The 27153-nt window shown below is 37.7% G+C and overlaps 1 protein-coding gene across 1 annotated transcript in view; it reads right to left on the bottom strand.

Moving 5' to 3' along the window:
• Window positions 1–27153, bottom strand: part of CDKL2 (cyclin dependent kinase like 2) — a 42392-nt gene that overhangs the window by 10291 nt on the left and 4948 nt on the right. The window contains exons 3-10 of the mRNA XM_035004785.1: window positions 12955–13149; window positions 12253–12431; window positions 10619–10731; window positions 9264–9403; window positions 6518–6606; window positions 4381–4516; window positions 2611–2909; window positions 1915–2008 (exon numbers count right to left, since the gene is read on the bottom strand). Of these exons, the coding sequence (XP_034860676.1) occupies window positions 1915–2008; window positions 2611–2909; window positions 4381–4516; window positions 6518–6606; window positions 9264–9403; window positions 10619–10731; window positions 12253–12431; window positions 12955–13149 (1245 nt within the window). The remainder of the gene's footprint in view (window positions 1–1914; window positions 2009–2610; window positions 2910–4380; window positions 4517–6517; window positions 6607–9263; window positions 9404–10618; window positions 10732–12252; window positions 12432–12954; window positions 13150–27153) is intronic.

Genomic DNA, 27153 nt, shown 5'->3' with positions numbered 1-27153 from the left:
TTTAATTGGATGTTTCTTCTTGTTCTCTGAATAGAGTAAGTGTTAAGGCTCTTGGTTCAAATCAGTTATAAAATAATTAGTTCAAAAGAACTATCTGTAAGTACAAAAAAAATAATGAGTTCAAACTACTAGATTTACATATTCAAAGAGTGACAAATAAAATATATAAGAGATGCTTATAATAATACATTATTCACATCTCAGAATTAGAGCATGAGGCAGGGGAGAGGGGTACTGGTCTTCAACCCAGATGTTGAAGAAAGTTTAGGCTTAACTCTGCCTCCATTAATTTTCATCAAGAAGAGACTCAAGTGTGTCTTCTCCCCACTAATCTCTACCTCCTCTCTTGACTGCCTCTTAAAAATAAGGATAAACAGAAATAAGATCTAAAATTAACAGACAGCCTTGATTATGCAATGCCTGAAAGAAAGCCGATATCAATTCCAGCAACGTGGTATTGAGCCAGCTACTCTGAAAAGCCTTGCTGATCAAAGTAATCTGCCAAAGCAGACCAAGAATGTAAAACACAAAAATATCTACAGAGAAATCAGTAGGGTGTGGAAGAAAAGGGAAGTACTATGGTTATAGAAATTGTGGGCCAAGAATAATAAAAAGAAAAACAAATGCAATGCCCAAATCATGAGAGATATGAAAAGAAGGCTATATTTTTCAGACTGAGGATAATGAGAAGGGTAGAGGAGGGAAATCTGGGAGAAAAATACTCCTTTGGGAACACATCCACACCTCCCATTCCCTGGCAGAAGAATTAATTCACCACATTCCTTAAACATCTTCTATGTGCTAGACACTGTATTAGGTATAGGGTAGAGCTGTAAGGAAGGAAACAAACAAAACACATATTTCTGCCTCGGAAACTTACATTCTAGTTGGAAGAGACAGACAATATATAAATAAGTGAATATAGAGGCTGTTAGGTGTATGCAATGGGAAAAAATTAAGCAAGGAGAGAGGATAGAGAGTAATGGGAGACAAAATGAGTTCAAATATTAGGGAGGACCTCACAATAGGCTTCATGTAAGCCAAGGAGGAGAAAAAGCAAATTCTTTGGATTATCGGGGGAAAGAATTTTCTAAAGCAGAGGAAATAACAAGTGCAAAAGCCCAAATGTAGGAGCATGTCTGGTCACGTTCGATGAATACAAGGAAATCAGTGGGTTGGAATGGACTGATCGAGAATGAGAGTAGCCGGAATGGAATAAAGGGATGAGGAAGTCAATCAGGGATTTCCAGGCCCTGTCAAGGACTTTGGTCTCAATTCAGAGATGACAAGACAATGGCGGGTTTTGAGTGGAAGAATAATGATGATTTAAGTTAACTTTAAAAAGAAGCATTCTGGCAGCTATGTTGAGCATAATAACACTCCTCTGAATCTTCAGAAGACCTCTGAACCTTGTACATGATTCCACTATTATAATCTGTCACTGTTTGAATATGTTGATCCTAAACTAGACCATGAGCTCCTTGAAGAGAAGGATTTGATTTATCGATCTCCAGTGTCTCATATATAATACATAATAAATTTTTGTAAATGAATAAACAGAATACTTTCACCAAAAATCTGGCATGAGTGAGGTACAATTTATCTTGTCACCTACTCTACAAAAGAACCTATCACCAAGTATTAAGAAAATGTAGTATTACCAAAAAAATTAAAGCAGATGTCATTTAAATAATATCTTATAATTAAACTTCTAGACTTGCAAAACTTACTTAAACCTTAAGATTTTCACATTTCTGATTATGACAGGTTGGGATGATATACATATAATTAAGGTTCCACTTTATGATATGTCTCCAAATAAAAGACTCAGTTCTTCGCTATTATATTTAAAATGAGTGGAAGTCTAGAAATGACTAATGCTTGCTCTTCTACCACTGGGAATAGTTCACTTACTGATGAGGTCACATTAATATTATAAATGCCTGATGGAGAATGTTTATTTGGTTTAACAAATGGAATACAATACTTCTTGGTTTTCTCATCCACTCTGTAACAACAACAAAAAATTTAAGTTAGAACCAGCGGTAATTATTTTTCAAGCACAAAACCAAAACCAAATGACACAAAACCAAGCGACCTGCAGTTTAATTAGCATTTAATGCCTGTTCTTAAATACACAATGAATATAGATCTGGTGAAACATTCTGTCCTTTGCCGCTATCCTCATGCCTCCCACCTAGCTCCCAACTCCAACCAAATAAATTACTTTCCTTCCAGCAAAATTTCCAAAATAAGCTTCTTTGGACCACCAAACTCCCACAGCCATACCATGTAGCAGCAGACCCTTAAAACCAATTACTGCTTTTATTATGATAACCTCCTTTCACATTTTTAGACTAAATAGTTGTAAAGCTTCTTCACCTTAAACAGTACACAATCCTTCTTTCTTAATACTCAGGTGAGTTTTTTTTAATCAAATGCTAGTAATTTTCATCACGTAGGCCAAAAGGCTTTTGAAACAGAATCCTGACAAGAAAGAAGAGCACCCAGAAGCCTGAAACTAACATAATATGGCTGAATTGACAAACACTTGCAATTTGCAAACATACCCTTTAAACAACTCTTTGTTCTTATTTTCCTAATTCATACCTGTAACTCGGAACTCCTGGGATAGTCACCATTCCAGAATTAATACCGGGAGCCACCCCAGCAAGGCTGTGCGCAAGGCGAGGGATTGCCACGCCCGGACTTCTAGAGTGGTCCACACTGCCATCGCTGCAATCTCGGAGGTTGGTAGGAGGCACCGTTCTGAGGTGGCTCATCCCATTGTCAGGGAGACAGCTCGTATTTGAAGCTCGACTGACTTTTTCAACCTTTTCTCCATCCATTTTTGACCCTTTTATTTTAAATACTTTAGAATCCTTAATTTTGGGATCAGCATTGGTATCCTGACCATTAATAAAAATGTTAATAACAGTATGTCAAATATACTGCAATAAACAAAATATATTGCCTTTGCTAAAAAAAAAAAGTTAAAAACATTAATGATCTGAGGAGAATGAAAAATCATCTCTTCCTATAAAGAATTTGTCAACCAAAGCAAAATTCCATAAATACCACCTTACTGTGCTCCTGTTTTCTTTATTCTATCTATAGAATTAAAATTAAACCCAGGATTCTTGGTCAGACATGTATTTTGAATAAAAATGCAGGGGCGCCTGGTTGGCTCAGTCGTTGGGCATCTGCCTTCCGCTCAGGTCATGATCCCAGGGCCCTGGGATCGAGCCCCGCATCGGGCTCCTTGCTCCGCGTGAAGCCTGCTTCTCCCTCTCCCGCTCCCCCTGCTTGTGTTCCCTCTCTCGCTGTGTCTCTCTCTGTCAAATAAATAAATAAAATCTTTAAAAAAATTTTTTAAATAAAAAATAATAAAAAATAATGCAATTCACGGGGCACCTGGCTGGCTCAGCCAGTAGAGCATGCAACTCTTGATTTCAGGATTGTAAGTTCGAGCCCCACAGTGGGTGCAGAGATTACTTAAAAATAAAAAGTCTCTAAAAGAAAAAGAAATGCAATTCACACTAGCATCAGATTAATATGATACATACATATAGCAAATTTATATATATATTTCAGTAGAAAAAAATGTGAAAGAGGAACGAAGTATGCCCACTTTTGTTCTTATATATATAAAGTACAAATTGAAATATAAAATTGATAACTCCTTCTTCTTTCAGTTCACTTGAGAAACTGGGAGTGGGTTGGCAGTGGACTTGAATTACCTCACCAAGAACAGATTCTGGATAACCTACCTGCAAAAGTAAACTTCAAATAATTTGAATATCAATTTTAAAATGCTCTATACAAAATTTTTAAAGTGATCTTTTTCTCTCCTATCACTTAAGGAAAAAAATGGTTTGTGTCTATGTGTTTACATGTGAGCACAAGTATCTAAATGTTCTTAGATGAATATGATTTCCTGACAAGATCTATTGCACAGTCTGATACACAGTAGGCACTCAATACATGATATGTTAAGACAGTTTTTTAAAAGGGAATGTCTAAAAAGAAGATAACATTTTTACAACTAATCTAAAAATTAACGTGTTCACCACTCAGAAAACCTTTCTTCATCTTCATTTTTTAACTCCAAAAATTTAAGGACAAACTAAATCTAAAACTGAATATACACTGAAGCACCTAGGAGGATCAGTTGGTTAAGCGTCTGCCTTCGGCTCAGGTCATGATCCCAGGGTCCTGATATCGAGTCCTGTGTCGGGCTCCCTGCTCAGCAGGGAGTCTGCTTCTCTCCCTGCCCCTTCCAACCCCCGCCCCTTGTGCTCTCTCTCTCTCTCTCTCTCTCAAATAAATAAATAAATAATCTAAAAAAAAACTTAATACACATTAAGACATGGTCATTACCTGTACCACAAGTGTTTTTCTCTCTTCACATAAGGAATCATCTTTTTCCTTTTCCTTCTTTCTGTTTTGGGATTTTTTAGATAAAGAAATATTTCTGGCATCTTTCTGTACTTTCAATTGTAATTCCTGAGAAAATCTACATAAAAATACATTTGTCAATTCAATAAAATTGCATAAAACAGATAAATCTAGAAAAAAATTCATTTTCAAGGTATTTATTTTTAAAAATTGAGTATTAAGGGACACCTGGGTGACTCAGTCAGTTAAGCATCTGTCTTCAGCTCAGGTCATGATCCTGGAGTCCCAGCCCCACATCTGGCTCCCTGCTCAGTGGGGAGTCTGCTTCTCCCTGTCCCTCTGCCCCTCCACCTGCTCCTTCTCTCTCTCTCTCTCTCTCTCACTCACCCTCTCTCTCAAATAAATAAATAAAATCTTTTTTAAAATTGAATATTAAACTAGACTATGGGGGCACCTAGGTGGTTCAGTTGGTTAAGCGGCTGATCTTTGGCTCAGGTCATGACCCCAAGGTCCTGCGTTCAAGCCCAGCATTGGGCTCCCTGCTCAGCAGGGAGTCTGCTTCTCCCTTTCCCTCTGCCCCTCCCCCCTGCTCCTACGCTCTTTCCCTCAAATAAATTAAATCTTTAAAAATAAAAAAAAGAAAAGGAATTGTGTATTTGAAATACAAACTATACTAGCCACTTTATTCATGGAATATTTTTATTTAAAGACTGACAGAAAACTACTACAGTTATTCAGACTTGGGGTATTCTGCAGACTTTTTTTTTTTTAATGAAGAAGGGAAAGCAACAGGTAATATTTGTGTTAATGATAAAATTCAAATTTTTATGCAAAATTAGAATTCTGTTAAACTTGTGTCCACTACTGTGACCTTAACAGATTCCCAATACTTAAAACGACTTTTCTGATGACAGAGAATGTGGCTTTTTGAAACCATATAATGAAACATGTTATCATTTTAAAGATCTACATTATTTAACAAAACAATATTTTCCAAATGACTCATAATGATGTTACAAAAGCATGCATGGGTAAAAGATCTATTCAAAGTGCAAGTTAGAGGGGTGCCTGGGTGGCTCCGTCGTTAAGCGTCTGCCTTCAGCTCAGGTCATGATCCCAGGGCCCTGGGATCGAGCCCCACCTCGGGCTCCCTGCTCGGCAGGAAGCCGGCTTCTCCCTCTCCCACTCCCCCTGCTTGTGTTCCCTCTCTCGTTGTGTCTCTAATCTGTCAAATAAATAAATAAAATCTTTAAAAAAAAAAAAAAAGTGCAAGTTAGACAAATGGATTTTAATGTAACAGGGTAAGAAAAGTTCACTGATATGTTTCAGATTCCACAACGCAACCAGCCTTTAAGAAACTACCACTGTCAAGTTTTGGTATAGTATCACAGTTTTGGGTATGGCATCGATAAAGAATACTCACTATTATCTAAAAGGGCTATTAAAATACTCTTCCATTTTGCAACTATATATCTGTGTGAGGCCAAAGTTTCTTCATACATCTCAACCGAAAGAACATATCACAACTAATTGAATGCAAATGCAAATATGAGAGCCAGGGTATCTTTTATTAAGCTAAAGATTAAATCGAGTTGCCAAAATATAAAGCACTGTCATTGCCCCTCATCTCACTATCTTTGGTTTTGTCAGCTGCACGGATGCCAGCAGCTGGGGCAGCACAGGAGCCCACGCCAGCAGCTCTGGCGCACCCAGGTTGGGCCCAGCAAGGTCCCAGCACAGCAGTGGCAACAGCGTCGCGGGACTGGCTGTGGTGTGAGGTCAGGGGCAACGGGAGACGGCACCTTTGCAAATGCATCAGTACCCAAGATGATGGCATCTCACAGCTGGCAGCAACATACTAATCAGTGACCTGAGGGGTAGATGTCTCCAGTGGGACACAGAAAGAAAAGCACGAAGTGACTGCTTCACGAAAACCAAGATCCCTAATTTAGTGAATTCAGGGGGCCACTTCTAGGCACTGCATAATTGCTAAGGGTGAATAGAGGTAGGGTTGTAAATATTTGAGATCCTATAAAAGCAGGTGGGTAGAGAAATAAGAAAATACCCTTACTTTAACTCTAGGATGGGGTGCCCCAGAAAACATGAGTCGGTACCATACCTCTCAGCAAATCCATCCATATGAAAGAAATCATGATGGAGGAGCTCAGCACAGAAGGGTCTTTTGTCTGGGTCAATATGTAAGCATTTCTGGAAAACCAAGGAATATACACAGCTCATATCAATGAAAAACTGCCTACATTTAGATTTCTAAATATAGAAAAATAGAAAATTGGGGTGCCTGGGTGGCTCAGTTGGTTAAGCATCTGCCTTCAGCTCAGGTCATGATCCCAGGGTCCTGGGATTGAGTCCTGCATCGGGCTCCCTGCTTAGCGGGGAGCCTGCTTCTCCCTCTGCCCCTCCCCCCTCCCCCCTGCTCATGCTCTCTCTTTCTCTCTGTCTCTCAAATAAATAAATAAAATCTTTTTTTTTTTTAAGATTTTATTTATTTATTTGAGAGGGAGAGAATGAGAGAGAACACATGAGAGGGGATAGGGTCAGAGGGCAAAGCAGACTCCCCGCCGAGCAGGGAGCCCGATGCGGGACTTGATCCAGGGACTCCAGGATCATGACCTGAGCTGAAGGCAGTCGCTTAACCAACTGAGCCACCCAGGCGCCCCAATAAATAAAATCTTTGAAAGAAAAATAGAAAATCGCTCTTTATGGTCAATGAATTTTAAAAGCACATAATAAATGATAAAGAATAAAGAACAAATCTAGACCATGACCACCAATGGTTGCTAATATCACAAAAAGAAAGACCACCAGATGTAGTCTTGCCAAAAATCAACCTGATTCAGATCAAGCTCTAGTTCTGAGTTTATAAGAAATACAGGACAGGGAGGAACATAAAAGCTATACTATGTGGAAAATTCTAAGGGTCAAACCACCTATTTTCTTTATCAAATAAATGGCAAGGTTTAAACAAAAAAGAAAGAGATGAATATGAGCTTGTAAATTAAGATATATCAACCAATTGTGATCTACAGATGTCATGTAGATCCTAATTCAAACTATAAAAAGAAATTATGAGAAAATCAATGAAACTTTGAGCATTGGCTAGAAGTTTTATAATATTAGGGAATTACTGTAAATTTTTAAAATTTAAAGCCCTTGCAGAATGGAAGGGAAAGGGCCTATTCTGTGTATATTACTGTGCCGGATACTTTACATTATTTTATTTTAATGCAGGTCTTGTTCTGATTTATTGGAACCACTCAATGCCAATAAAAATAGAAGGAACTCAATAAATAGCTTTAAGTGAACAAGAAAAGTTCTACAAATAATTAAGGTATTTATAAGTGAAATAATATAGTATCTGGGATTTGGTTCAAAATACTACAGAAAACATAGTTGAGGAGGGTGAAGATAGGTAAAAGATTGTCAAAAGGTTATTAATTGCTGTAGCTAGATGATAAGTACACAAGGGTTCATTATACTAGTATATTCTTTCTTTTCTATATTTGAAATTTTCCATTATAAAATGTTTAAAAGTTATATAATTCTGTTATAAGGGACATAAATTGGATAATAGTTTTACCTTAATTCCCTTTAAATCTCTATAGACATCATAAAGCTGGTCTCAATAAAAAATATTTGAATCTGTTAGAAGATTATGTAGAAAAGTAGACATATATTCTTCTAAGAACTTGTTATAATTTTTTATAAGCTTACTAAACTTTTTTTAACAACTCGTTTAAAAATTTTAAAAAGTAAAAAACATCTTGCGAAAATGTCATATGATCCTGGTGTTTCAGATATACTGTACTTATTTTATCAATACTTCAAGAGAGTCCAAATTAATAAGAATTTTTTTATTTTATTATGTTATGTTATTCACCATACATTACATCATTAGTTTTTGACGTAGTGTTCCATGATTACAATTCCAAAGGTCCAGTAAGAATTTCCCTAATATCTTCCTCAAAGACAAGGCAAAGGTGATGATCTTTTATTTGTTAAGTTCACTTAGTGAATCCAGTGGCTAAGCAACAGCCTCTTTAACAAGATAGTACAGGTCATGATCTTATGCCCTATATTTTAATATTTTGCCACTTCTTTTCCTTTCTTTTTATTTCCTTATCCTACTTGTCTTCTCTTTTCCACTTGCATAGGCTTACATCTTAAGTGTTAAACATATTGTTGTGAGGATGTTTTCATACTTAAAACATGCTAGATAACAATAGTAAATGGTTTCTTAAAACAAATAAATTTTTCAGGCCTTTCTCTCTGAAGATCCCCCTGCCAAATTATTTAAACTCTTTCTTTATGTACAAAAATTAAAATCAGGGGCGCCTGGGTGGCTCAGTCAATTAAGCCTTCAGCTCAGGTCATGATCGCAGGGTCCTGGGATCAGAGTCTTACATCAGGCTCCCAGGGAGCCTGCTTTTCCCTCTCCCTCTGCCACTACCCCTGCTTGTGCTCTCTCTCAAATAAATAAAATCTTTAAAAAAAAATTAAAATAAACAGAAGGGTGTCTGGCTGGCTCAGTCAGTGGAGCATGCAACTCTCAATCTGCCGGTTGTGAGTTTAAGCTCCAAGATGGGCTTAGAGCCCACCGGCCAAAAAAAAAGGCGGCAGGGGTGGGGGGCCTCCTGGCTGGTTCAGTCGGTAGAGCATCAACTCTTGATCTCAGGGTCGTGAGTTTGAGCCCCATGTCAGGGGTAGAGTTTACTTAAAATAAATTAATTTAATTTAATTTAATCAATATTGAAATTGTTGACCTAAAAGATCAACTAGACAAGAATAAGAGAAAACCAAGTCTCTATAATATAAATTCACTATAAGAAAGTAAACAGTATGATTACCTTTGCTAAATCTATCACAACTTCAGAGAGCTTGGGATAGCGTCTTTCAAGAGGTTCTGTTTCCTTGATTTCCGGCAACCTTACTCCAGCAAACACAGGATTTTTATAAAACAGCTCCTGATGTCTTGGAATTAGATTACCTGGAAGTGAGAATAGCACATATCTCTGTCATTATACATCATGATAGAAAGAGCAAAGAAATGGGTAAAGTGGATTGGACAAAAGAGTGGAATACTACTTATGGACTCGGGGCTCTCTCAGCATGCAAAATCAACCAAAACAGTGTTCTTATGGTGGTGACACCCGGCAATCTTCATAGTGGTGTTAATGCAAGTTAACTCAAGAAAATTAACATTCTTATCTCAACCTACTCATTTAGAAAATTCAAAAGCCACAATATATAGAACTGAAATCATAAGGGAGCACAGATAAAGGACAAGTAAAGAACATTTTATAATTTTTTAGATATAAGTACCAACACTTCTTTTCTAACAACAAAGCTTAAAGTGCTGTCCAAAACAATGAAAATATCATTAGTCATATGATCCGAATCCAATCTAGATAAATCAGTTCCACCCTTTAAGAATTTAATTTTAAAATTAAGATTAAATTGTTTTAATTTTTTTTAATTAAAATTGTTTAAAAAATTCTTAAATCTGCTGATTTTGTACCTGTGTCTAAGGTCTGATTTGAGCACTTTTATCTTTTTCTTCAATTTTAGTACCTACTCTAGTGTAAAATATGAAAATTCTGCTGTAAGAACCTATTGAATTGTTTATTGAATTTTTACCCTGGAAACTTAAAATCCAATAGTTAAATAAATCAAGTATTTTCCCATTATTTCCATTTTCCAAGTCCCATCTATGAACATGAAGTTGATATTTCAACAAATGTAAGAAGACTTTGATAGTCTAGCTTTAAAATTCTGTCCAAAGCACTAAGATTAAACTACCTAGGAAGTCTCTGTGTCTCTCAGTTTGAAGGAGAGGATGAGGGTAATAGTCATATTACAGCAAACGCTTGCTAGCCCAAGGAAAATAAATCATCATTTGCATCCTCTACATGTGATTTACTGAGTGCAAAAGTACAGAAAAAATTTACAGTCTTTGCTCTTTTCTTTGTGGGGAGTGAGACAGGAGGGTGGATGAGAGCATGAATAAGCCCATACGTCAGACAGGCCAAAGCCAGACTGAGAATGAATTAATATAGACAGATAGATGAGATTTTCCTATCTGTTCCCTGCTGCCACTTAAAACACATACCATCTTTAACATACCGACAACTTGTAAAACCAAGACGAGCAAAAACATAAGGGAAAAACCTCTAAAATTTAAAATGCAGATGTATAATCTTACCTAAACACATCATAATATGATATAGCTGATCAATATCAGAATCTCCAGGAAAAAGGGGTTCCCCCATGAGCATTTCAGTCACCAGACAACCAATGGCCCACACATCAACAGCCCTGGAATAGAAGAAATGTGGTATAAAATCTGGCATCCTACTATGTTTATTGTCACTGAGTCTGTTCTGCATATTACTACTTGGTATTTTGGGTATTGAGAACAGTAGTAGTAGCAAGCTTTAAATTACCCATAAAAATACATTTCCCTATAAACTTCAAGTACTAATTCCCAATTTTACCCAAGTCAAATTTTCAGGAACTTCAATTATGTGACATAAGTGGGAAAAGGCTTCTGAAAAGTCAAAATCTTTATTATGTGTACTTTATTCTGGAAATAAGCCTTTTGGGTTTCCATTCAGAGCCTATTTGTTCTTTGTTTACACGTGACTCTAACAAGGTTGATCAGTCTATCCCACCATACACTGAAAACAGCATCCCAGAGGTTGTCGGAGACACATTCAGTAACAATAAGGAGAACTGATAGTAACAGGGGAAAAAAATAGAAGAACCATCTTAAAAATCAGTCACAAGAATTTAATGGGCTGGTGTCATTAGCATAGGGACAACTACCTTGAAATTTCTCTCTTTTTTTTAAGATTTTATTTATTTATTTCCCAGAGAGAGAGAGAGAGCACAAGCAGGGGGAACAGCAGGCAGAGGGAGAGGGAGGAGACTCTCCGCTGAGCAGAAAGCCCAATGACAAGGGGCTCGATCCCAGGACCCCGGGATCACGACCTGAGCTGAAGGCAGATTTTTCACCGACTGAGCCACCCAGGCGCCCCTACCTTGAAATTTCTTAAGGTCAGAGCTGAATTATAAAATGGTACAGGGGCGCCTGAGTGACGCAGTAAGTTAGGCGTCCAACTCTTGGTTTCGGCTCAGGTCATGATCTCAGGGTCGTGAGATCCAGCCCTGCATTAGACTCCATGCTCTGCACAGAGCCTGCTTAAGACTCTCCCTCTGCCCCTGCCCCCTCTCTGAAGTAAATAATTTTTCAAAAAAATAAAATAAAATGGTACAAAACTTACAGTATAACAATAAAATGAGAACTGAGAGTAATCAAGAAAATACTAAATGATGTGTGCACTGAAAACACAGAAAATACAGAAAACATTTTAGAAAGGTTTCTACCCAAAGCAGTAGAAGTTACCATCCCTTCTTCTCTGAAGAATTCGTTCATGCAGATAAATCATGTTTTAAAAACACTTCACTCAATTATGTTTCCACCCCAATTTGCCCGCTCCACCTTGCCTCATTCCTACAGTGTCAGACTTATCCAACGTTCCCTCTCTTTACAAGTGATAAACATACCTATTTCCGACCCATCGTAAAACACAGACCACTTACTCACCTTAATTTCCCTACCTTTAAAATAAGTATGCTTTCCCCAACTCACTGCACAAAAAAAACCTTTAAAGGAGAAGCACCAAAAAGAACAAGTCACCTTATAAAGGTCCCTAAATGCAAAACTTCCTTTCAGTGTTAGAGGGATCTTTTATTATATTAGAAACATTCCATTTTATCAAGAAAAAAGTATTAAATCTGCCCTCCCTGCCCTCCACCCCCTTGTTGATATCTTACTTGCCATACTTGACATCACCAACCAATAGTTCTGGAGCTCTGTACCATCGGGTTGCCACATAATCAGTATAAACTTCCCCAGGGGCTGCCAATGTTCGCGCAAATCCAAAATCACACAACTTGACAACGCCAGACTGGGAGACTAATATATTCTCTGGCTTTATATCTCTGTGTATGATCTAAGAAAAAAAAACAGAATATGACACATATGGGCACATCAAGTTAGGCAAATTATTTTTTGAGCACCTGCCATGTGCAGGGTACTGTTTTTGTCCCTATGATGAATACAAATAAAAGCATATAAAATTGTTCCTGGCTTTAAAGTAACTGGGACCTGGCTAGGCAAGAAAGGACACTTATGCTTGAAATTTCACTTAAACAATCAAAGATATTGGATGAAATATATATTACTAAATACCAAATCAATTGTTCTATTAATGACTACTCTCAAGACTAATGGAGTAAGGCTATCACTGAACACTAGAGTGGTCATGGAAAATTTTTATGAAAGGAGTGCCTTCTAATATAGGTCTCTAATACTACGTGTGACCTGGATAAATATAGAAATGGAAGGACAATCCGAGTGAAGGAGAGTAAAAGAGCGAAGCCTGGTCCAAACTTCAGGCTAGGCAAGTGTCTCATTAACTATGGTCTCTGGTAAGTTAATCATTGGCAAAATAATTATTTAAACTAAATACTTACATTGTGACTGTGACAAAATCCAATTCCATTAATAATCTGAAACAAATACTTTTGAACCAGTTGGTAGTCTAATCCATTGGGAAAGAGCTCCAAGTCATCAAGAATTGTATGGTCAACAAATTCAAAGACTAGGTACCATCGTTTTTTTTTCTTACACACTTCCAACAGATTCACCAGATTTTCATGCCTCAGTTGCTGTTGTAAAAAAAAATGCAAAATCATTTTTACAACATTGAATTATTTAGCAATCAGTCACAATCTAAAATATTAGCATAAGAAAAACATATAAATAAAATTCATGAACAGTATAAATTGTTAAAAGAATAGTCTTGTTTTTCAATTATAGTCAAAAGACCATACTGCCCTATTCTCCTCTCAAAGAACACAATAAAACCAATGAGAAAAAAAAATGTAGCTCCATCTTTGATGAAACTAAGCAGGATCTATGACCCCTACCCACAACAAATGAGGTGGGACTGCCAAATGTAGTCAAGGTCAAAACAGAAGTTTAGGAAGCTACCAAGAGATGGCCTGTGGCTAAAAAGCTGGGAGAGCAGAGTAATCCAAAATTGGTGACATACCCTGAAAAGGAAAAAAAAAAAAAAAAACAAACTCCTTCTTTGATAAAATAGGAACAAGATTCATGGGCTGTCAGTGAAAGCAACCCTGGAACTGAATGGTACCAAGGAACAGCAGGGAAGTGAGGCCTGAATAATCACACAGAAACTCCTCCGCTGGAAGCAATCTCTTGGTGAGGCCAAATAGAAGGCAAAATAACTCATTATGAACAAACCAGCAAATGCAAGGATAACAGAAGTCAATCCCACAAATCAGGCTTGCATTGTAAGGAACATTGTGAACCATGTTGGATTCCTGCTAGCCTGGAACAAGATCACAGTTTCTCCCCCAAATGAACCTTCTACAGATAGCTAGTCCAGGAAGGGCTTACTTTGTTACAAGATAAGAAACAATCAAAAAGAAATCAATCCAGGATCTATTCAAAGATACTATAAGAAGGGGCGCCTGGGTGGCTCAGTCGTTAAGCGTCTGCCTTCAGCTCAGGTCATGATCCCAGGGTCCTGGGATCGAGCCCCGCATTGGGCTCCCTGCTTAGCGGGAAGCCTGCTTCTCCCTCTCCCTCTGCCTGCCGCTCTGCCTACTTGTGCTCTCTCTCTGTCAAATAAATAAATAAAATCTTTAAAAAAAAAAAAAAGATACTATAAGAAAAGAGGAAGAAAGGGGAAGGAACAGAAATGGTGGATGAATACTCATCAGATAATGTCACCACCATTAAAGGGAAAGAAACTACTAGAACACAGCCCTGAAAACCTTCAACGAAATAATGATCCAGGAAATTTATACCCCAAAAAATTGTCATTCATATAAAAGATGACAATGAAAATTCTGAATATAAACAGTGAATCCATTAGTGAGGGACTAAGTCTTAGCAAATGTGGGCATCATGGTCACAAAACTGAAAGTGAATATTTAAAACCTAACAAGGCACAAATGATATTACTAACAAATTTTGAAGAAAGAAGAAAAGATGCAAACAAGAGTGTATGTGTGCTGATTTCCTTGTCAATGGGTCAAAATTATATTTTCAAACTGCAATTTTAAATTACAAGGCCAAATTATAGGTTTCATGGTAAACACTAAGATAAATAAGATGTTTTTGAAAATCAGATGAGTGGCAGAGAAAAGGAAGTAGAAACATAATAATTACAAAGGATTAAGTATATACAAAATTCTATAGTTATAAAAGTAACAAATAGGAAAAAATAGGAAAAAGTAAAAAAATACTAACAAATAATTACAAAAGGTAATTTCCAAATTATCAAAGGAAGCATATCCAATATTTTAAACATAATTCAGAGATTATATAGAAAAATATTTTTAAAGGTGTACTAAAACAGCATAATATTATAAATAATGATAACCAATATTTACATACTCCTTACTATGTTCCAGACACTATTCAAGCACAAAAACCCTATGAAATAGATACCATCATTATTCTATTTTATAGATGAGGAAACTAAAGCACACAGAAGTTAAGTAACCGATCCAAGGTCACAAAGCAATAACTGCTAGAGGCAGGATTAGAACCCAGTCACTGTGACCTCTGTCTTTTCCTGAAAACACTTCATTTTTGTTTAGTTCCTCCTCCATGTCTAGAATGTCTGCGATATAAGCACATCCAGACCTGCAGCTGACTTGAAGGCAAAATATTTAGATTTCTTATTCTTTTTTTTTTTTTATAAAGATTTTATTTATTTATTTGAGACAGAGAGAATGAGAGACAGAGAGCATGAGAGGGGGGAGGGTCAGAGAGAGAAGCAGACTCCCCGCCGAGCAGGGAGCCCGATGCGGGACTCGATCCAGGGACTCCAGGATCATGACCTGAGCTGAAGGCAGTCGCTTAACCGACTGAGCCACCCAGGCGCCCTTAGATTTCTTATTCTTAACCACTAAGCCATACTGACATTTTTTTAAAGATTTTATTGATTTATTTGAGAGAAAGAGAGCAGGAGGAGGGAGAGGGAGAAACAGACTCCTTGCTGAACAGGGAGCCTGATGTGGGGCTTGATCCTGGGACTCCGGGATCATGACCTGAGCTGAAGGCAGACGCTTAACCGACTGAGCCACCCAGGCACTCCCATACTGACTCTTAAAGTGAAAACTAAGACTGCACTTATCTGTTACATCATAACTATAAATGGGCTAAACTCACCTATTAAAATAAAAGATTCCAGATTGAATCACAAAGCACTTTCCAAATATATCACTGGTTAAGGGAATTAAGAGGTATCCATACAACGAAATAAACCGCAGCAATTAAAAGAAAAAGGTAGAGGCAGCTGGGTGTTACCTTTTCAAAAATCAAGGTAAGTAGATAAATAAAATATGTATCAGTGTGTGAAAAGAGAAACTGAAGCACATTAAAATTTATGTGAGCTTATTTGATCAAACGTCAATTTGCACAAGGCATCATCAAACTGAGAGAGGTTAAGAGTACTCTAGTGGTAGAAGCTAAGGGAAAGGATTTTATAGAGCAGACGTGGAAGCAAAGTGAGGAAATTATTTGGTTGGCTGTCCTGTATGTGGTTGCATTACTGGTAAAAGCCTAGTTTGCTGTTTGTGAGTGGTTGTTTTTAAGTTCCAGTATCTGAACTGGAGCAGACTCACAAGTGGAAACCTTTGCAGGAACCAATGCCAAGGCAGGAAAACCTGAACTGCAATTGACAAATTACTGGAGGCTCAGCGTGGACAAATCTAAAAGTTAAAAACTCCAGAAGAACCCAATCACAGAGGGGCCCCCACAACATTGTGAGATTTATCTCCAGGAGCTTAGCCAGATTCCCACAGTCAATTTTGGAGAAAACTCTCCTCCTTCCACAGGAGGAGGAGAAAGGAACCATTCTGAAATATGCCAGAGCTGTGTTCTTAACAAGGCCTGCCCTCAGCAAAAACTAGTTAAGCAGAGTCTAAGCAGCTGTGGTATTATCAGAGCCTAACTGGCCTGAGGAAGGGAAATACTCAACTTCATCCTACTCTAGCCATCCTGTCCCACCTAAGGAAGGGAGAAAAAACTGAGAAACACTTGCAAAGTTCACTGTCCAGAACTATAGGCAGACTAAAAGACTGAGACCTACCATAAGACTATAAAGCTCTTTGCCTCCCCCTTACTTCACCTCCACATTACTAAAGCCTATTTAGAGCAGCTCCTTCTACCCAGGACATCATGCCCAGCTATCAAGAAAATATTACAAGAGGGATGCCTGGGTGGCTCAGTCGGTTAAGTGTCTGCCTTCAGCTCAGGTCATGATCCCAGGGTCCTGGGATGGAGCCCCTCATCGGGCTCCCTGTTCAGCGGGGAGTCTGCTCCTCCCTCTGCCTGCCACTCCCCCTACTTGTGTTCACTCTCTTTCTCTGACAAATAAATAAATTTTTTAAAAAGAATTAAAAAAAGAAAATATTACAAGATATGCCAAAAGGCAAAAAACAAGAGACAGAACAAGTATCAAAACCAGACATGGCAGGGATGCAGGAATTTAAAGCAACTGTGATTGATCTGCTAAGGGCTGTAATGGGTAAAGTTGACAGCATGCAATAACAGATGGGCAATGGAAGCAGATAGATGAAAATCCTAAGAGCCAAAAAGAAACGCTGGAGAGGGGCGCCTGGGTGGCTCAGTCATTAAGCATCTGCCTTCGGCTCAGGTCATGATCCCAGGGCCCTGGGATCAAGCCCCGCATCAGGCTCCCTGCTTGGCGGGAAGCCTGCTTCTCCCTCTGCCACTCCCCCTGCTTGTGTTCCCTCTCTTGCTGTGTCTCTATCTTCAAATAAATAAATAAAATCTTAAAAAAAAAAAAAAGAAACGCTGGAGATAAAAAACACTAACAAAATGAAGAATGTCTTTGATGGGTTTATTTGTAGACTAGACACACCTGAGGAAATAATCTCTAAGCTAGAGGATATGTCAATAGAATTCTCAAAAAACAAAAATAAAAGAGAACAGGGACAAGAAAAGAAAAATACCCAAAGACTGTAGGACAACTATAAAAGGTATAGCATACATGTAATGGGAATACCAGAAGAAGAAGAAAGAGAGAAAGGAACAAAGAAAATATTTGAGGGGCGCCTGGGTGGCTCAGTGGTTAAGCGTCTGCCTTCGGCTCAGGTCATGATCCCAGGGTCCTGGGATCGAGCCCCGCATCGGGCTCCCTGCTCTGCCGGGAGCCTGCTTCTCCCTCTCCCATTCCCCCTGCTTGTGTTCCCTCTCTCGCTGTGTCTCTCTGTCAAATAAATAAAATCTTAAAAAAAAAAAAAAAAGAAAATATTTGAAACAATAATGATTGACAATTCCTCAAAATTGATATCAGATACTAGACCACAGATCCAGGAAGCTCAGAGAACACCAAGCAGAATAAATTCCAGGGAAAAAACAAACAAAAAACCTACACATAGGCATATCATTTTCAAAATATAGAAAATAAAAGATGATGAAAAAAATCCTGAAAGAAGCCAGAGGACAGAAACATCTTACCTACCCAGAAACAAAATAAGAATTACATCCACCTTCTCCTCAGAAACCACACAAGCAAGGAGAGTGGAGAGAAATATTTAAAGTTTTGAGAGAAAAAAACCACCAACTTAGATTTCTGTATCCTGCAAAATAATACTTCAAAAGTAAAGGAAAAATAAGAGTTTTGAGACAAACAGAAATTGGGGAAATGTGTTGCCAGTGGACCTACCTTGCAAGAAATGTTAAAAGAAATTCTTTAGAGAGAAGGAAAATAATATAGGCCAAAAAATCTGGTCTACATAAAGGAAGAGCATCAAAGGAGTAAGTGAAAGTAATATAAAAACTTTATTTTCCTTATTCTTTTTTTTTTTTTTAAGATTTTATTTATTTATTTGACAGAGAGAGAGCGAGAGCAGGAACACAAGCAGGGGGAGTGGGAGAGGGAGAAGCAGGCTTCCCACAGAGCAGGGAGCCCGATGCAGGGCTGGATCCCAGGACCCTGGGATCATAACCTGAGCTGAAGGCAGACGCTTAACGACTGAGCCACCCAGGCGCCCTATTTTTCTTATTCTTAATTGATATAACAGATAAGTTTGTTCAAAATAATAAGAGCAATAATGTATTTGATCATATATGCTTATGAATATATCTTATGTATATATATGCTTAGGTATGCTTAAATATAAGTGAGATGTGTGGCAGCAATGATACAAGAGACAGGATGAAGGAATTAGGATTACTTTATTATTAAACATTACTCATACACACGGGAAGTGGTATAGTGTGTATCTGAAAGTGGATTTGGATTAGTTGCAAATGTATGTTGCAAATTGGAGGGCAACCACTAAAAAAAAAAAAATTTAAAAAGAACTCTAACTGATAAGCTAAGAAAGGAGGAAAAAAATGGAATCATATTAAATACTCAATTACAACCACAAAAGGCAGAAAAAGAGTGGAAGACAAAAACAGAAACAAAGAACAAGGGCAACAAATTGAAAATAGTAACAAATATGGTAGATATTAACCCAACTATATCACAAAATAGTCACTTTGAATATCAATGATCCAAATGTACCAATTAAAAGAAGCAGATTGTCAGAATGTGGATCAGAACAAACTTACTATATGTTATCTATAAGAAATACACATTAAGTATAAAAATACATATAAATTAAAAGTAAATGGATAGAGGGGCACCTGCCTGGTTCAGTCAGTAGAGCATGCAACTCTTGATCTCAGGGTTATGAGTTCGAGCCCCATGTTGGGTGTAGAGATAACTTAAAAACAAAATCTTTAAGATAAATAAATAAGGTAAATTAAATGGATGAAGAAAATATACCACACTAATCAAAAGAAAGCAGGAGCAGTTATTCCAGACTAAACCAACCTGCAAAGTAAGAAAAGTTATCAAAGATAAAGAGGGCATTACATAATTAAAAGGTGTCAATTCTCCAAGGAGGCATAATAATTCTTAACATGTATGTGCCTAACAACAGAGCATCAAACTATATGAGGTAAAAACTATATGAGGATAGAACTGCAGGGAGAAATAAACAAATCCACTATCATAGTTGGAAATGTCAACCATTCCTCTCAGAAATAGATAGATCCAACAGGTAGAAAATCAGTAAGGACACAGAGTTAAATTCAACAACCCCATCAACCAACTTGATATAGCTGACATCTATAGACTACCCAACAGCAGAATTCACATTTTTCTAAAGTCCAAATGCAACATTCACCAAGATAGACCACATTATAGGCCTATAGAAAAGCTGGACAAAATTATAAAAGCACTATTCTAAGGGACAAGAGAGATAAGATAATAAAGAATATCTAGATAAGATCTTGAAGATGGAGACCCAGGAAGTGAGCCAAGCAATTAGAGCTATTTTTTTTAAACCCTGGAAACAAGGGTGCCTGGGTGGCTCAGTCGGTTGGGCGGCTGCCTTCGGCTCAGGTCATGATCCTGGGGTCCTGGGATCGAGCCCCACGTCCAGCTCCCTGCTCAGCGGAGAGCCTGCTTCTCCCTCTCCCTGCCACTCTGCCTACTTGTGCTCTCTCTCTCTGTGTCAAATAAATAAATAAAATCTTGGGCGCCTGGTGGCTCAGTTGGTTAAGCTACTGCCTTCGGCTCAGGTCATGATACTGGAGTCACAGGATCGAGTCCCACATCAGGCTTCCTGCTCAGCAGGGGGTCTGCTTCTCCCTCTGACCCTCCCCCCTCTCATGCTCTCTCTCTCTCATTCTCTCTCTCAAATAAATAAATAAAATCTTTAAAAAATAAATAAATAAATAAATAAATAAATAAATAAATAAAATCTTTAATAAATAAATAAATAAATAAACCCTGGAAACATACCAATTCAGAGAGAAGATTAAGAGTCTGAGTGGCACTTTTGACAGTCTTGTGGCCTAACGTAATAGTGATTGGTGTCTGGGGACCATCAAGGTAGAAAGAAGGGGTACAGCCTGATGAGACACTTTCACTTTGGGTTGGCCCTAAAAGTCCACAAACTATGGTAAGGGTGAATAATAAATAGGCATTCTCATGGACTACAATTCAAATTCAAATAATCTGAATTCCTCAAATTGGATTAAGATGATGGCACAATGTTAGGTTTCCTTGTGTACCCTCAAGAGTGCCCTCAAGAGGGGCGCCTGGGTGGCTCAGTCGTTAAGCGTCTGCCTTAGGCTCAGGTCATGATCCCAGGGTCCTGGGATCGAGCCCCGCATCGGGCTCCCTGCTCGGCAGGAAGCCTTCTTCTCCCTTTCCCACTCCCCCTGCTTGTGTTCCCTCTCTCTGTGTCTCTATCAAATAAATAAATACAATATTAAAAAAAAGAAGTGCCCTCAAGAGCCTCATAGAAGCAAATACAACTCCTCTCAGGGGAAAGATATCATCCAGAGACTCAAGCTATATGTATACAATTTTTAAAAATTAATACAGGCATATCAAAAAGTTAACTTAATAAAAAACCAGGAGAAAAAAACCAAACAATAGAAATAAACATATGGGAGATCCAGATAATAGGTACTAGATAAAGACTTTAGAAAAGCCTAGGGGCGCCTGGGTGGCTCAGTCGTTAAGCGTCTGCCTTCGGCTCAGATCAGGATCCCAGGGTCCTGGGATCGAGCCCCGCATCGGGCTCCCTGCTCAGCGGGAAGCCTGCTTCTCCCTCTCCCACTCCCCCTGCTTGTGTTCCCTCTCTCACTGTCTCTCTATCTGTCAGATAAATAAATAAAATCTTAAAAAAAAAAAAAAGCCTAATTTAAGTAGTCAAGAAAGAACAAGAGTTTTGGCAGCAAAATGGAAACTATAAAAAAAAAAAATCCAATGGAAATACCAGAATTGGAAAATATATCTTTAATTAAGAAATCAATGCTTGGGCGCCTAGGTGGCTCAGATGGTTAAGCGTCTGCCTTCGGCTCAGGTCATGATCTCAGGGTCCTGGGATCGAGTCCCGCATCGGGCTCCCTGCTCCTTGGGAGCCTGCTTCTCCCTCTGCCTTTCTCTCTCGCTCTGTCTCTCATGAATAAAAAAAAAAAAAATCTTAAAAAAAAAAAGAAATCAATGCTTAATTATAAAAGTTGATTGGAAATTATTGAAACCTAGCTACTGAATTGGAGGATAGGTCAGAAGAAAATATCTAGAATGAAGCAGAGACAAATGAAAGGTTGAAAAACACAGTATAAGAGACATATGGGGAAGGTCTAATATATGAAACTGAATTTTTTTTTTTAAAGATTTTATTTATTTATTTGAGAGAGAATGAGATAGAGAGCATGAGAGGGGGGAGGGTCAGAGGGAGAAGCAGACTCCCTGCTGAGCAGGGAGCCCGATGCGGGACTCGATCCCGGGACTCCAGGATCATGACCTGAGCCGAAGGCAGTCGCTCAACCAACTGAGCCACCCAGGCGCCCCTGAAACTGAATTCTTAAATGGAGAAGAGAGAATAAGACAGTAGCAATACATGAAACAATAATAGCTAGGAATTTTCTAAAAGTGACAAATGACATTATTTTACAGATGGAAGAGACATAAATTCAAAGTAAATAAATATAAAGAAACCCACATCGAGGCACATTATTGTAAAATTGCTGAAAATCAAAGTCGAAGAGAAAACCTTAATACATCCAAAGGAAAAAAGACATACTAAGAAATATCTGACATTTCAATAGAAGCAATGAAAACCAGAGGAACAGTGGAATGATACCTTGAACACACTGAATGTAATGAACTGCCAACTTAGAATTCTATATCCTTTGGAAATAGTCTTTTAAGCAGAAAGTAAAATAAAGACTTTTTTTCAGACAAACAAAAGTGGACAGCATTTCTTACCAGTGGATCTGCTTTAAAGAAAATAAAGGATATGTTTTAAATACAAGGGAAATGACCCTAGATGGAAGCTCGGAAGTATAAGAATGATTGATGAGTAATGGGAAGGGTAAATATTAGATATGTCCTAATAAATACTGACTGAACATTTGGGAAGGGATTTAACTATATGTAGAATTAAAATACATAGCAGAGATATCACATATATCTGTAGTGATTCGCTAGAATGAATATGACTGTGAGATACTGGCACAAACTTAGACAAACAGACCAATGGAACAGAATAAAGAGTAGAAAAGTCACCCCTACATATAAGGAAATATGGCAAATGAGGAATTCAGAGCACTGGAGAAAAGATGGTATTTTCAGTAAATGTTTCTGGGACAACCAGACATCAATAAAGGAAAAATAAGACTTGACTGTGCCATACACCATAATGAAGATCAATTCTAGGTGTATTGAAATATAAATACGAAAACCAAAGCTATTAAGCTTCTAAATGATAATATGGAAGGATACCCTAATCTCTTAAGTAGTAAAAGACTTCTTAAGCAGATATAAATGGCACCAACCATAAAAGAAAATATTAAAAACTTGACTACATTGAAATTGACTACTGTTGAGTAAAAGATGACATTAAGAGAGTGAAAAAAAGCTTTTTATGAGGATGATAAGTGGTTAGGAATGCTTGTTTATTTGGTAAATGTGGGGGGAAAATCATGGCAGTGATTAACATACAAGTCAGGATAGTGTTTACCTTAAAGGAGAAGGAAGGAGCTAGAGTGACTGGGATAGTACAAGAAAAGCATTGTTGACACTGTTTGATTTCTTGACCTGGTGGTGGTTCTATGAATGTTTGCTTTCCAATAATTCATTAAGCTATAATTATATTTTTGTGCACTATCTATATATTGGTTATATTTCATAATAAAAAGTCATTTAAAAATACAATACTCAAAATTAACAATTCAGTGATGGAGATTAATCATAATGAGGAGAAAATTAGTGAACTAAATGATGAATCAGAATAAATTATGCAGAACAGTGCATAGAGAGACAAATAGATGAAAAGAAAAACAGGTAAAAGACAGATAATTCAATAAGAAGATTTATGTTAACTGAAGCCCAAAAACAGAAGAAAGGGAATGAGTTGAAATAATATCTGAAGAAATAATAAGTGAGAATTTTCTGGAATTAATGGAAGAAATCATATCATAGATTCATAAAGACTTCAATGAAGCAAGATAAATTAAAAGATACCCAAACTAGATACACTATAGTGAAATTTCAGAAAAACAAGATCAAAGAGGAAATTTTAAGTAGCCAGAAAACAAAACCAACTTATGCTGATTAGAATTAGGATAGTTGTGCAGCACCTGGGTGGCTCAGTCAGTTGAGTATCTGACTCTTGGTTTTGGCTTAGGTCATGATTTCTGGGTTGTAGGACTGAGCCCTGCATCAGGCTCCACACTCAGCACGGAGTCTGCTTGAGATTCTCTCCCTCTGTCCCTCCCCCCCTCAAATAAATAAATAAAATCTTAAAAAAAAAAATAAAAAACGTGGGGCGCCTGGGTGCCTCAGTTAGTTAGGTGTTTGCCTTCAGCTCAGGCCATGGTCCCAGGGTCCTGGGATCAAGCCCCGCATCGGGCTCTCCACTCAGTTGGGGGTCTGCTTCTCCCTCTGCCTCTTTGATCTCTCTTGCTTTCACTCTCTCTCAAATAAATAAATAAAATCTTTAAAAAAAAAAAAAAAAAAGAAATACTTGTGACCTGGATAGAGAAGGAAGGAAGTAGTGCCTGGAGGATACATAAGGGAAGCTTATGAAGTGATTTTAATGTTCTCTCTCTTGACTTACATGGTGGTAACATGGAGTTGTTTAATTTTTTAAAATACACAGAGATGTATTCTTATGAGATATACACTTTTCTATATGTCCATTTTATGTCAATAAAAAGCTGAATGGAAAAAAAAAGATGCAGAAATAAAAAAATAAGTGTATAAAAGAGCAGCAACTGGACTGACACCTGACTTCCCAGGAGCACAATGGAAGCCAGAGGGCAAAGCAATGTTACCTTCATTTTGTTAGAAGAAAACAACTGCCAACCTAAAATTCCATATATAGCAAAAATATCTTTCAGGGATGACAGCAAAAAAGACACTTTCATGCAAACTAAAAATGAAATGTTTTGTCTACAGTAGATCCTCACAAAAGAAAATCCTAAATAATACACTCCAAGAAGAGAAGAGATCCCAGATAAATGGCCAGGTTTGCAGAAGAAAAGGAAGAACAAAGAAAGTTATAGGTAAATATAAACCTAAATGAACCCTGAACAATAATTATGTCTTGTGATGTTTAAAAAATATATAAAAATAAATAAATGAATAAATAAATAAAAATATGTTAGAGTTAATACACAACAATGTTAGCATATTAGAAGGGAATAACCAGAGATAAGTATTGTAAGGATGTGTACTACCTAGAAGAAGAATACAAGTATCAGATAATGTTAGACTTCAACAAATGTCTATGATAACCACTAAAAAGTGAGAAATACGATGTATAATTTTTAAATTATTAGAGGGAAATAAAGAAAGGATAAACATAATTAATCCAAAGAAAGAAAAGAAAAAGAAAGACAAAAGCAGTAAGACAAATGGCACATATTAAGATGGTAGATTTAGGGTGCCTGGGTGGCTCAGTCATTAAGCATCTGCCTTCAGCTCATGTCATGATCCCGGAAGTCCTGGGATCAAGCCCCACAACAGGCTCCCTACTCAGCGGGGAACCTACTTCTCCCTCTCCAGCTCCCCTCTGCTTGTGTTCCCTCTCTCGCTGTCTCTCTCTGTCAAATAAATAAATAAAATCTTAAAAAAAAAAGATGATGGATTTATACTGAAATATACCAGAAATTGCATTACGTGTAAATAGACTAAATATTCCAATTAAAAGGCAAAGGTTGTCAAACAAGATGAAAAGCAAAATGTGACCATATGATGTTTACAGAAGACACATTTAAACAAGAATTGAGAAACTTCCAAGTAAAAATGTATAAAAAGACATGCTATGCAAACACTAACCAAAATTAAATAGTGTAGCTTTACTAGTTTCACACAAAACAGACTGTAAGACAAAACATTAATAATTTATTTCATGATGCTAAAACATTTGATTCAACATGTATAATAATTCTAACTTCAATGCACTAATAACATAGCTTTTCTGTTTGTAAGGTTAAACATGAAATGAACTATAATGAAAAACAGACAAACCAATAAACTCAGAGGAAGTTTTTTTTTTAAGAGAGAGAGCACTTAAAAAAAGAACTCTTTTTTTAAGAGAGGGAGCAGGAGAGGGAGAAGCAGGCTCCCCGCTGAGCAGGGAGCCCGATGCGGGGCTCGATCCCAGGACCCTGGGATCATGACCTGAGCCGAAAGCAGATGCGTAACGACTGAGCCACCCAGGCGCCCCTCAGAGGAAGATTTTATTTCTTCTCAGTACTAGATAGAAAAAGCATACAAAAAATCAGTAATAATTTAGAAGATTTAGAAGATTTAAATAACACAGACTTAATGGAATACTTTTCAAGCACACAAGCAATTTTTTTTCATTGACTTATACTCTGAGCCAAAAAAGAAAGTATCAAAAAATTTGAAGGGCGGGGGGGCACCTGGGTGGCTCAGTTAGTTAAGGGTCTGCCTTCAGCGGTTTAGCATCTGCCTCCAACTCAGGTCATGATCCCGGGGTCCTGGGATCAAGCCCCGTATCTGGCTCGCTGCTCAGCAAGGAGCCTGCTTCTCCTTCTCCCTCTGCCTGCTGCTCCCCCTGCTTGTGCACATGCTCACTCTCTCTTTTTCTGTCAAATAAATAAATAAAATCTTAAAAATTTTTTTAAAGGGATAAAATGTTACATAGTATATATTCAGATTATAAGGGCCTTGCTTGGCCCCTGGGAACTTGGATTTCATGAGGGTTCCCTTCATCTCTAGACCTGATAAAGTGGATCAATGTACAAAAAGTTAAAAATAGGGGCACCCAGGTGCCGCCGTCAGTTAGGGGCAGCCTTCGGCTCAGGTCATGATCCCAGGGTCCTGGGATTGAGCCCTGTGTCAGGCTCCCTGCTTCTCCCTCTGTGCCTCCCCCTACTCCTGTGTGCTCTCCCTCTCTCTCTCTCAAATAAATAAATAAAATCTTTTTTTAAAAAGTAAAAAATAGAGCTACCCTATGACCCAGCAATTGCACTATTAAGTGTTTATCCAAATGATACATAATGATCTGAAGGGGCACATGCACCCCAGTATTTATAGCAACAATGTCCAATAGTCAAACTATGGAAAGCGCCTAGATGTCCATCGACAGATGAATGGATAAAGAAGATGTGGTGTGTGTGTATATATATATATACACACATATATATGCATATATAATGGACTATTACTCAACCATCAAAAAGAATGACATTTTGCCATTTGCAATGACATGGATGGAACTAGAGGGTATTATGTGAAGCGAAATAAGTCAGAGAAAGAAATATATCATATGATTTCACTCACATGTGGAATTTAAGAAACAGAATAGATGAACATAGGGGAAGGGAAGGAAAAATAAGACAAAAACAGAGAGAGAGAGAAACCATAAGAGACTCTTAAGTATAGGGAACAAACTGAGGGCTGCTGGAGGGGAGATGGGTGGGGGGAAGGGATAACTGGATGATGGGCATTCAAGAGGGCACTGGATGGAATGAGCACTGGGTGTTGTATGCAACTGATGAATCACTAAATTCTACCTCTGAAACTAATAATATACTATATGTTAATTAAATTGAATTTAAAT

This window comes from Mirounga leonina, unplaced genomic scaffold (genome assembly GCF_011800145.1).
Source record: "Mirounga leonina isolate KUSES-001 unplaced genomic scaffold, KU_Mleo_1.0 Mir_129, whole genome shotgun sequence".
In the NCBI taxonomy this organism is placed as follows: Eukaryota; Metazoa; Chordata; class Mammalia; order Carnivora; family Phocidae; genus Mirounga; species Mirounga leonina.
The sequence above is the reverse complement of the archived record's forward strand: the minus strand, read 5'-3'. Positions and strand labels throughout refer to the sequence as shown.